Genomic DNA, 12,099 nt, shown 5'->3' with positions numbered 1-12,099 from the left:
CTGAGCTGTGAGCGCTGGATTGCTTAGCCGCAGTCCTCGAAGCTGTAGGACACCCCTGGCCGAGAGAGCGGGTTGTGTCGGATTAGGTGCGCGCAAAGGAGACGTTTGAGCTGTGTTCATCTGGTTGATGTCTGGCAGTTGGGTAGAACAAGAAGTGTGTAAGTGACAACCCCAACCCCCTCCCAATCCAGACAGCAGAGCCGCATTGCGCCCCCAAAGACTTGGCAAACGCCCGCACCCAATGATCCCCTAACCCTCAACCGCTGCGACATTGCAGTGTCCCACTTATTTCTACACTCGGGGTAGCATTCCTCCAGGCTCGGTGTAATCGAGTTGGTTGTTGTGCGCTCGATCAGCGGGGCATTTTGGTAAGGTAGATAGATATCCAGGCGTTTGGTGGCTGAGCTTTTTCACTTTCAACCTCTAACCACCCCTAGGCGGGCAGAAGAAGGCCCAGCTTGGCGACAGGTGCAATTCAGGTGGGGTGCCTTGTGCGTGCGTGAAAGTTGAGTCCACGGCTGCCTTGAAAAACATGCAGCTGTATTGACTCATGCGGCTCTTTCAATCGGTCGACGTGAGAGCGTTGCGGCTATGATCGGTGTCGGATGTCAAGCAGACTCGACGGCGCCGGTGTTGGGTTGGGATCGTATGCGGTGCACCTCAACCATATGCGAGGCTTGGAGCCTCTCAAGGAGGACGAGAAACGGACGGAACCGAGCGTCGAAGGTGCGTCTGGCTAGTCGAATTTCGGGCTAATTCGATTATGCACTTGATGCTTTTCGCAAAGTCGAGGCCGAGGTCGGCTTGCTCGGTGAGACCCTGAAGGTTCGGTGACGAAAGACGAGGCCACGCCAGTCTGCCCACGCCAGCACTTCCAGGACCCCCGACCGAAACGCTTGAGATTGGAAGATCCGACACTAATTGCCGAGTGAGCTTGTCAAACATAGACCGGAACAAAATGTCATCAGAGATGGAACAAAACCAACGAGGGGGTGGGAGGACGTTAAGAGAAAACTGCTCGGTGTGTGATGAAAACATTGAGCAAGGACGAGACGATCGAGAAGTTGGAAATAGAGAAGATAGCATGAGAATTCTCAAAGGCAGGGAAAGCAAAAGACGGGAGGAAACTGCCTGTCCAACTCTTCCCAGAGCCTCGGCATCAGCACCTGATGACCCCAGCGACTGGAGTCCTCCCGCTATCATCATGGCGTAGAATGATTCACCCAACCGGCCGTATGACTGCTCAAAACAGAAGCGACAACCTCCTTGGCTGGTCCAACCGTCATTGAACGCCATGTATCCATCCATTCATCCATCCATCCGTCCGTCCATCCATCCACTGCGAACCTGTTGTCCCTGCACAACGCTCATGTCAAATAGCGTCTGGCAAAGCATCATGGTTTCTCGTTCCTCGACATCGATCTCCTTCTGCTCTGTGGAGGCTGCTTCTTCATTGACGTTTGGATATATCGGCGCTACGAGGGAGGGTATATGAGGTCTTGACGTCGTCGCGGAGAGCATTCGAGTAGAATGTTGCATGCATTGGGTGAGCGTGGTCGGTTCACTTCTCCCAGCTCCGGTAGTCACTCTGTGAGACAACCATCGCCGAGGGGAATCCGGGACATTAAGGACTGGGCCCAGAAAATCCTCTCGGGAAAGATGGTGGTCTGAAGGGCTCCATTATATGCTTCCTCCAGGAGCTCAGATGATGAGGCTCTGCCGGGGGTGGGAGGCCGGAGCCATCAAGCAGGTAGGCTCACCACCCACACCATGCCGCCCGTTCTGGGTATATCGGTCAGTGGCGACCTCGTTGTGGCATGGCAGTGCCTGACCTTGGCTTAGTGGTGCCATGCTGACTCGACGGGTGGCTTCAGCCAGCCATATCAGCCGCCGTTAGGGAACACCACCGAGTCCCAAAACAAATGAGACGGCGGAAGCATGATGAAATGCCCTTCCAATTTATGTTTTCGGATACCGAATGGAAGCTGATGACCGGCTTCAACCGTACTCGGGCACTGTATTCGAGACATCCACCGTCGGTACACAAATTCCAGACGCCTGCCTAGCCAGAAGATGGTGGGGCATCAACCCATGGTTCACACCACTATCTCATCTGGACTTCGGTTTCAATGAGGGGTTAGATTCAAGCCTTGTAGCGTCCTCAGGCCAAAAAAACTGCGAGGCTGGAATGCCACACCCGATGAGCTGAGGTCGGTCAGGTCATCTTGATGTGACCGCGTATCGGCAAACCGTCTACCGATGAAAAGCTTGGCTGGCTTGATGATCCAAACACCCCAAATGGAAAAGACAAATTCGATGCGTGTGCTTCAAGTCGGGCACCAGCAACCTAAGAGGTTTTGATCCACTGATATAGGTAGGTAAGGAACAGCCTATGAACTATTCCTGATCAGCATGCGGTTTCACGATTCGTCAGCTATTCCGAGGTATTACCAATTTGTACGGCACCGCGTATGGATTCAACCTCCAAACCAATGAATCCAGTGAGGTCCAAATGGCAATTTCCATCCGAATGGAATATGCTCCGATGTGCTCGCCATGACCCAAATTGCCATCCTCCTCGTCAACCACTGGCTCGGTGCCAAATGCTTGTGTTTCCCACGAAATACCCTCCCACGTGGTTCCTCAGCTCATATAAATACATCAACAAGCCAACAACGAGAAGCAGGACTTTATATCACGCATGCAACCATCTCTTTCTTCATGAATAGCTATGATATGCTTTGAAGATTGTCCCCATGTGATTGTCCCCATGTGATTGTCCATGCTGTGGAACATGAGCATCCAGGAAGAGGTTAGCGTGCACCTGGGCCCTGGCCCTGTTAGTGCATTAAGAACCTGCACGCGGATGGGGCCATATCAAGGGGTTTCCCGCTAACAGTTGTTGTCCTGGCCTTCACACCTGCAGGCACGGACCCGCCGTTGCAGGCCCTAGCGTATGCCCAGAGCGCCAACAGTAAGATTACCAAGATCCGAGACTATTTAGACAGTTTGTCTGCGCGATCGACCAACGTCATCCCCGTTCGTGCCGACTGTGAGCTTGATCCGACCTCCGACGTCAAACCGATGCCCATTGCAATTATCTAGACGGAGCGGTCAAGATCCGGGTCCGGGCTCGGCTAACACTCTCCCCTCGCTCCTCGTTCTGTTTCTCTTTGGTTCTCTTTGCCGGCCGCAACTTGGATCGGCGCGTCCTCTGGTCTCACATGTGAGGGTGGGCTGGCGGGAGGACGCAATGGTTGCAGCCAAAACAGCTTCCACACGGTGGCTGGTCCGAATAATTCCGTTAATACTGGCCGGTTGTGCTGGCCTTGCAACCTATGTGGTTGTCAAGCGAGTATGCTGTATGTTGGTTTTGTTGAATGTTAATGTTACAGAGCCTCTTTGCTGGCCAGTCGCTAACGTAGGTGATTAGTGGACTATTTCCTACAAACACAGCAGAAAAACGGAGTGGCTGCGGCCTTCCTTACCCTATACTTCGTCTTTCTTCTCTGTATGCTATTGTCATACTTCCGCGTCTTCCTCGAAATACAACACAACCCGGGAGTCACGCCGCTCGGGGAGCGAGCTGTTGTACAAAGAGAGCGGGACAAGGAGCGCAAACGCCAAGGCCGAAAAGCAGAGAGTGATCTCGAAGCAGGCGAACGATACGAGGCTGGTGCCGACAACAATCCCGACAGTCCAGGTCTCGAGCGCTTCTACAGCAAGAATGTTTTTGTGTGTAGCGCAGACGGCCGGCCTCGGTGGTGCAGCTCTTGCTGCACCTGGAAGGTTGACAGAGCCCATCATTGCAGTGAGCTCGACAGGTGTGTCAAAAAGATGGATCATTACTGTCCGTGGGTAGGCGGAGTTGTCGGTGAAACATGTCAGTGCCCATGAGTCAAATCTGCCTAGAATCAAGTTGCTAATGCAGGACTACAGCTTTCAAGTTCTTTATGCAGTTCACAGGTTACACAGCATTGTATTGTATTGTGGTCATTGTTGCAACGGTCATCTGCCTCAAGTCGAAACTAGACAGCGGACAGGGCGTTGATGGGCTGGTAATAGCTGCTTTGGCAATCAGTGCGTTCTTTGGCCTTTTCACCTTCACAATGACCGCCACGTCGATTCGGTATGCCATTGTCAATCTTACCAACGTCGACTACCTCAAATCGAAGGACATGGTCCACCAACTGGCCATTCGAGTCCCTCGGGGGACACAAGGGACACCGAAATACAGCGTGATCACATACCCTCTACCGAAGCGCTCGGGACCTGGCCATGAGGAAGATCCTCCCCGGGACCAGCTGGCAACCCGGACATTTGCCATTGTGAAGACGGAGATGGGCGAAAACCCATGGGATCTGGGACCGTATAGAAACTGGCAGTCAATCATGGGAAACAGCCCCGTTGACTGGCTACTGCCGATCAAGCCATCGCCCTGCGCGGTTTACGAAAACAACGAAAGCTTTTACGAGATGGGGCCCCTGTATGAACAGTTGCGGGAACGATTCGGGCTTCCAGAACTGTCCAGCAGCGAGAAGGGAGAGGTTATAGAGCCAAAACAGCATCGGCATGTAAATGGGACGGACAGCACACGAGGTTCATGATATAGACGGAGATACCCAGGGATTCTTTGTGGGCACTTGCTATCTGGCGCATGTCATTTTATTGGGTTTATACGCATATCGTGCATCCTTGGACGGTACAACGATAGGGTAATTTGATCAGCAGTGGTGTTTATGGAGCGATCGGAAGCCAGTCCAAGTTCAAGTTGGGTCCGTCGTGCTTTCCTAGCCGTGGTGAAATGTCATATTGTGGCACCCGAGTTGCGCTCAGGAGGGACTTCTTGGCCATCGTCGGCCATCGTGGGAGGTTGCACCATGTCAGACAGCAAGGAATGGGATGCCATGTGTTTCTTGAAAGCTGCCTGATTGCTGATGATGTAGAACAGAAGCAACACCATTATGGGCCGGCCTTACCGTTACGGTACCAATTATCGCCTCATCAGGGGAAGGTGGCATCACGAGGAAGACCCAGAGTGAACAGCCTCTACAGTGATTCAATCTTCGAAGCCCACAACATCATTGGGAGAGTAGGGTGACGAGGTGCACCAAGTTAAATATAGAAGCTAACCAACATAGCTCTGAACCAGTCAGAACGCAAAAAAGAGAAAGGGTCTAACAAGATGAAAACGATTTCTTCGGAAACTGCCGCCAACCCCTCAACCAGTTGTGTTGCCACGTCTAATCTTGCCAGATCAACAGTTGCCAACTCCCGCCATAGTTATTGGTGACTGAGTAAGTTGTTTCGAAACTCGTGCTTGATGAAGTAACCAAACAGCTCCGGTTCCCGGTTTACGCTCTCTGTCACTCCTGTTGCGCCGGGATGCAGTGCTCGCAGAAGGCTGGGCGATGTCGACAGATGGCGCACTCATCCTCAAAGTCGAGATTGATGATACTATCGACGTCGTCGTGGGCCTTGCACAAACAGCAGTAGACGACATTGCATTGTTCGATGCGAACAGGAGGCATATAGTAGTCGGCCCTGCGAGGTTTCAGTAACGGCGTTTGAGATTGCACCATGATATCTCACATTTTGACAAGGAAATCCAGAGTTGAAAATTGAATGGTTTCTGTGGAGAAGCTGGGGCGAGAGGTATGTGAAGAGACTTATCACGGTCTTTATTGCTGGCTACGATGGGAGATGTCTGTTACCGAGAGTAGAGCTGACCATTTTCCTGGTCATCAGAGAGTCCTTTTATAAACTACCACAATCACCTTGATCAGGCACCTTCATCTGTCACTCCTTCCGTGGTAGACGCAATATCGACACCTCCGGTGGGGGTCAAATCTGTTACATTTCCTCTCCCGGGCGGGAGGTCAGCAGTGACGATAACATCACTCTATGGGCGGTGTGGCCCGCTGGACCACAGAGGCTTAGACACTGGTGCCCCTCTGGTACGATACGGCGCTGCCATTTGCCTCAAAAAACCGAGCCCTAAGTGCTAGAAGGTTTGGTTTGAACGTGCAAAGTCAGGGGCTTGGACAACACAAAGCTGGTTTCGACCTGCTTCACGGTTACGACCAAGCTGGATAGCGTCTTCGACAGACCGGATCCCCTGGGGCACCCGGGCAACGGCCCACATGTTGAGGATCAACAACCAGAAGCATGCTTGCCACCCATCCGATATTTACCGTTACCGAACTTTGGGAGTGTCAGCACAGACTGTTGCCAGGATCTTCGATATTGCTGAGGGCAAAGTCAGAAGCTCGTTGGTTCTGCTTCAACATCATGCAGGGACTCGATACCGTGGACTGATTGCTTCTGTGTTCCACAAAAGCAGGTACAAATTACCGAACACTTGCCGGGTTTCCAGGGTCTCGGAATCATAAAAGAGGCGAGCGGCACTGCTGGTGCAAAGTCTTCAAGAATGACATACGCCGCCTGGCAGCCTCGCCTACTGTTGCTTCTAGAACTGCGGCCCCCTTTGCCAACCAGGCCACGACGAAAGAGAAGGGCACGTTGCTTCTAGATAACAACACAAGAGAGCGTAGTCCACCGGGGCGAAGTCACCAGGCATGTGATAGTTGATGTCAACGCTCCGCCCCTTCATGGATAGACGAGGGCAGACGTCCAGGCTCAAGCTTCCACCATCACCACTAGTCAACAAGATATATGCACATCCTTCCACGATCATGACGGAGCGGTCACGGGAGGAGCGACTAGAATGCCCTGCACCTTCTGTGCCCGCAGCTACCTTCCTCTCCCATTCTCGGATATCGCCGGACTGGGCAAGGGGCGGGCAAGAGATGGCGGAAGGAGGGATATCTCTATGGACAACCGGATCCAGCATCCGAATCAGATCGCCGATCGCGGAGAGGGCCACTGACTGTTCAACTGAGAAGAAGGAGGACGACGCGCAGCCTTGCGAGGTATGGATGCCGGCTTGAAACACATCTCAGGCCACCCGCTCCGACCTTCCTCCGGCCATCGCCGGGCATTTCTCGAATGATGTCAGGCCCAACGTCCACTCACGGAAAGAGCGGTGGACAGTGGACGAGCAGAAGAGCCTCATCCAGAGGGTTGGTAGGAACATGTAACCTGCCAAATCGAGGTAGAGGCAGGACACGGCGGCTAAACCGCACTGTGAGTGGTGGCCGAAGAAAACAGGCCCGACCTAACCTTGTTGCTTGGGGTTCGGATAGGGGCTGGTTGGATGTCTCTCGCAGTGATAGGCAGCATCAGTCTACGTATGCAACATAAGCAAGGCCAGAAGCAAGAGAGAGTGGGTGTGTGGCCCAAGGGAGAGAAGGCTGCCCAAGTCCAGGAATCAAAGGTGAGAGTGGACGACGATGGTTGTGATGCCATCGACGGTCTCTATCACCTTCCCGTCGTGGGTTGTTTGTTGCTAATCGCTCGCTTCGCCTCAAGATGGAAACGTTTACGGCAGTCTTTCAACGGCGTGGCTGCGGCTTGTAGTACTTGGGTCCTGTGGTGGAAGGCGAACTTGTAGGGTACCTGAGGATAAGGCTCGACGGTGCTGACGGCGCGTGTGGAACAGCAAAAGGTTAAAAGTGGTGCCTGTAGCAAGATGGGCCAATGCCAACCATAGGGCTAGAAAGCGCGGAAGATCGGGGACGGAGTGGGATTGGAAAAGAAAGGGGCTTCGTTGACTACAAGTTGAGTGTCGTCCCAGCCCTTGTCTTCTCCTCTTGCTGCGTCTTCTCAGATATCAGAACACCATCGACAGCCATCTTGCAAGTCACTGAACCCGGCCCGCTCCTCCCCTTCTGTTGACACGGAGCGGTTGTGGCTCCCCGGCACCCAACCCACACCACCCTCCACACCAACTGTGAAGCCAACTGACCTCCCTTTCGCCCAACATTTCGATCCAGGAGTAAAGAGTGAGCGGAACACAAATACGCATCCTCCGATAGGCAAGTTCGTCTCTATAGTTCTCACCATTCCCTCGTCATGTTTGCTTCTGCTCTCGCCTCCAAGGTCATGGAATTCTTCCAACCCACCTTGGTAGTCGCCGGCTAGCCATGGCATGCGGGCTTCCCGAATTGATCACACACCATGGCACGCTTCGGGATAATTATCTCATACTCCACGCGCGGGGTTTCCGGGACGAGACACAGAGCTTCCACACTTTTTTCCTCGTTCATGCTGCTGTGGTTGTAGCGGAAGAGGAGACCGGCGAGACAGAGGTAGCTGCCATGGCTCCAAGCCGAGACAACTCGGAACGGAAGATGCACTGAACCACCCGGGAGGTGACATGCTTCATATACATGACTATATGTAGGGGGGGGGAGGATTGATGATCAATCTGGATGTGAGAGAGGGGAAGGGTGATGAAATATTGAAAACCGCGTGGGGGTTGAAGAGTGAGTGTTGAGGAGGGGACGGCAGTAAATGAGGAGAGACTCAGATGTAGTACAATCTCTGAAACAGGATGATCGAACCTCGCGCTGTTTGTCCAAGCAGGCTCGTGATGTTTTGAAAGCCACACAAAGACCGTCGTCGTCAAGCAGATATCCAAATCCCATCTCGCTGGATCCTCCGATTACTCACTTGTCTTCCCAGCAAATGCGGGGTCTCCACAAAAGCTAGGGTGGTCCAAGCGTCCCCGTCCCAGAGATCGGCGCGTCAAAAGGGCCCCACTCTTTTCCCCAGAGCAAGCACCTCCCATCTGCTTGGCGGCCTATTGTCCGTCCACAGTCCACTTTCATCATCCCAGTGGAAACACACTGACGCGTGTGTGGGTGTGTCTCTCTCTCTCTCTCTCTCTCTCTCTCTCTCGCTCTCTCTCGCTCTCTCTCGCTCTCTCTCGCTCTCTCTCTTCCTTCAATTACTTCCAGTCAATCGATGTCTGTCGACTTGGACAGCAGAAGATGAGCCCCCGACGACCTGCAACATCGCCAATCTCGAGTTCTAGGTCGTTGCGAACTGGGACCTGATCATGTCTTCGTCACCCTTCCGCAACCGGCACCGGGACTCCTCCCCCGCCGGTGCGCCAGGCAGGAAAAGGTCACAGTTCACCTACCGGCACTTCAACCAGATGGCTTCCTACAATACTTCCTGCCCGTTGAGGGTGGTTGCCCATTTGGATCTCGACTGCTTCTACGCACAGGTGGAGATGGTACGGCTCGGCATCCCCGAGGACAAGCCTTTGGCCGTTCAACAGTGGTATCTTTCCCCCTTGTTCTAACCACCCTCCCAACAATACCAAGCTCGATCTGTCAACTAACAGGGAGGGAAAGGCAAGGTTTAATAGCAGTCAACTACCCCGCCCGCGCCTTTAAGATCGGCCGGCATTGTACGGTGACTGAAGCGAGGAGGTTGTGTCCGGAGCTTATAGCGCAGCATGTTGCTACTTGGCGGGAGGGGGATGACAAGTGGGCTTATCGGGAGGACGCGGCCGAGCATATTGCTACGGATAAGGTGTCGCTGGATCCGTATCGGTTGGAGAGCAGGAGGATCATGAGGGTCATCAAGGAGCATTTGCCCGGGGGAGGGTTGCAAAGGGTTGAGAAGGCGAGTATTGATGAGGTGTTTTTGGATTTGACGGCGTGAGTTGTGCTTTTTGGGAGTGAGCAAAGGTGGGATGATGCTGACAGCTGGTGGTAGGCATGTCCATCAGGTTATGCTTGAAAGGTATGGGGAGGAGCTGGGAGGTCCGCCGCCGTATGGGGATGTGAGTGAGGAGTTGCCGATGCCCGCGGTTACGGCGCTGGATTGGAAGGCGGATGCTCTGGTCGACCTGGGGGAGGGGGACAGACAGGAGGGGGAATTCGATGATCCGGACTGGGACGACGTGGCACTGCTTGTGGCAAGCGAGATTGTGAGGAATGTGAGGGGGGTGATTAAGGAGAAGTTGGGGTATTCTTGCTCCGCGGGCGTGTCGAGGAACAAGCTCCTAAGCAAGTTGGGGTCGGCGCACAAGAAACCGGATCAGCAGACGGTGATTCGAAACAGGGCGGTTGGGCACTTCTTGAGTGGGTTCAAGTTTACAAAGATCAGGAACTTGGGCGGGAAGTTGGGGGAGCAGGTTGCTGACGCGTTCAAGACGGAGGCTGTGTCGGATTTGTTGACGGTTCCGATTGAGCAGCTGAAGCAGAAGCTGGGAGATGAGAACGGGGTGTGGATTTACGAGACGCTGAGGGGGATCGATACGAGTGAGGTCAACTCGGGCACTCAGATCAAGTCAATGCTGTCGGCCAAGTCATTCCGTCCCGACATTACGACTGTGGATCAGGCTACGAAGTGGTTGCGTATCTTCGCGGCGGATATTTTTGCTCGACTGGTTGAGGAAGGGGTGCTGGAGCACAAGAGGAGGCCAAAGACTATCAATTTACACCACCGTCACGGGAACCAGACCCGGTCTCGATCGGGACCCATACCGGCGCGGCTTCTGAATGAGGAAAGCCTGTTCGAGTTGGCCAAGAACCTGTTTCACCAAATCACACTGGAGGGTGATACCTGGCCGTGTTCCCACCTGAGCCTGAGCGTTGCCGGCTTCGAGGAGGGGGTCTCTGGCAATATGGGCATCGACTCGTTTCTCGTCAAAGGTGACGAGGCACGAGCGCTGAAGTCATCGGAATCGGCCCGCACATCCTCGTCCAAGGAAGCACTCGACACGAGCACACGACAGCAACCTGCAGCAAAGCGACGACGTATCGATGGTGCCGGCGGTGGTATTCAGCGTTTCTTGACAACGAAACGGGAGCCGTCCCAGGACACCCGGACGACGGCCCCCGAGGACGACCTCGTGAGGAGGAATAGCGGTGAAGCAAAGTTGGGCACCTCAAGGACATATGTCGCATCAGGCATGGGATGGCCAGGAGAGTCTTTACCAGAGGAGGCCCAAGCCGATTCTAGACGGTCGCCAATCACACCCCACGCTTGTTCTCGATGCGACGCCAACCTGGGGGGTCCGGAAGAGCTCCAGAGTCACCTGGATTGGCACTTTGCCAAAGACCTCCAGGAGGAGGAAGAAGAACGTGTCAGTCAGGCATTCGCCAACCGACAAGCTTCGACTGCAGTGAACAACGCGCGCGCCGGCAGTCAGAAAGGGGCGGCGGCAGCATCATCCGCATCAGCGTCAGGGTCAAAGAAGTCCACGGGGAGGTCGAAGAAGAAGCCGGAGCGCGGTCAAAGCAAGCTAAATTTTGGATGATCATGATGATTTGAGCAGCTTTATGCATCGCCGGGCGGCCGTGCATTCGATAACTACCTGCAAGACGAAGACTTACGTGGGCAAAGCCAACAACCAACAGCATATGGAAGGCATACGACAGTCAGCCTATTGGGGAAGCTGGTTCGGGAGAACGAGAAAATGGATGGGGGGTAATGCACTTATATTTCCCGGTGGGTGGATGGCCTTCCTGTTCGTCATACATCCTGGGCGGGCATGTCAGTCATCGGAGAGCCCCCTGCAACCGACGTCGTCGGAGTGCGGCGATTCTGGAGCCAATCGTTGAATCCCGTCCGAACCCAACACTCGGCATGCAAGCGCCTCTTGCAAGGAGCGGGAAGAGGGCCGTCGCGGATGGATGGAAGAAGAGGGCACACCCGTGAACCCCATCCTCACAAACCATATCAGAGAGCAGTTGCTTCTGCCGGCCATCCCACACGAAACCCTTATCGTGACGTCGCTGGAAAATGCACGTTCATCCTCCGAGAAGTCGACCCGTTTGGGAACTCTACAGCACATCCCGGACGACGAGTATGGGCCCCTGAGGGGATCTGTGGGATCTCTTCCAGCTGCTGTCGTCTCTGATGCCACCGTGCAGTTTGAAGCCACAAACAGCCCACCAATGTCTCGCAGCGGATCACAGTCTATTTCGAGATTATTCACAATCCGTTCTGCAGCGTCAGAGCCTTTGCTGCGGCCGCTCTACACAGGCTTCTTGTTTGTTTGAGGTTCTGGGAATGACCCAAAACTCACGAGAGTCAGCATGAGCGAAGCAATGTTGCTTCGTCGACCACCGCTTCATCATTTGGGGAAGAGCGAGGGCCAGTGATTGGCTGGTCCGACCATCAGTCCCCATATTTTCTCATGCGGGCGACGGTTGGGCTTTGGGCTCATGTATTGAT

General features: G+C 54.0%; 2 protein-coding genes across 2 annotated transcripts; both read left to right on the top strand.

The window, feature by feature from the left end:
* Nucleotides 1–3,036: 3,036 nt before the first annotated feature.
* pfa5 (Palmitoyltransferase pfa5) lies at nt 3,037–4,759 on the top strand. The gene is made up of 3 exons (XM_062875363.1): nt 3,037–3,362; nt 3,434–3,883; nt 3,940–4,759. The coding sequence occupies exons 1-3, from the start codon at nt 3,254–3,256 to the stop codon at nt 4,605–4,607; spliced, it is 1,227 nt and encodes a 408-aa protein (XP_062738614.1). The 5' UTR covers nt 3,037–3,253; the 3' UTR covers nt 4,608–4,759.
* A 496-nt stretch (nt 4,760–5,255) lies between these two features.
* On the top strand, nt 5,256–11,179 carry RAD30 (DNA-directed DNA polymerase eta rad30; the record flags this gene model as incomplete). Its single annotated transcript, XM_062875362.1, has 5 exons — nt 5,256–5,655; nt 5,749–8,098; nt 8,288–9,189; nt 9,264–9,572; nt 9,631–11,179. The coding sequence occupies exons 3-5, from the start codon at nt 8,963–8,965 to the stop codon at nt 11,177–11,179; spliced, it is 2,085 nt and encodes a 694-aa protein (XP_062738613.1). The 5' UTR covers nt 5,256–5,655; nt 5,749–8,098; nt 8,288–8,962.
* Nucleotides 11,180–12,099: the final 920 nt, after the last annotated feature.

Source organism: Podospora bellae-mahoneyi (assembly GCF_035222275.1).
Source record: "Podospora bellae-mahoneyi strain CBS 112042 chromosome 1 map unlocalized CBS112042p_1, whole genome shotgun sequence".
Taxonomy (NCBI): Eukaryota; Fungi; Ascomycota; class Sordariomycetes; order Sordariales; family Podosporaceae; genus Podospora; species Podospora bellae-mahoneyi.
The sequence above is the reverse complement of the archived record's forward strand: the minus strand, read 5'-3'. Positions and strand labels throughout refer to the sequence as shown.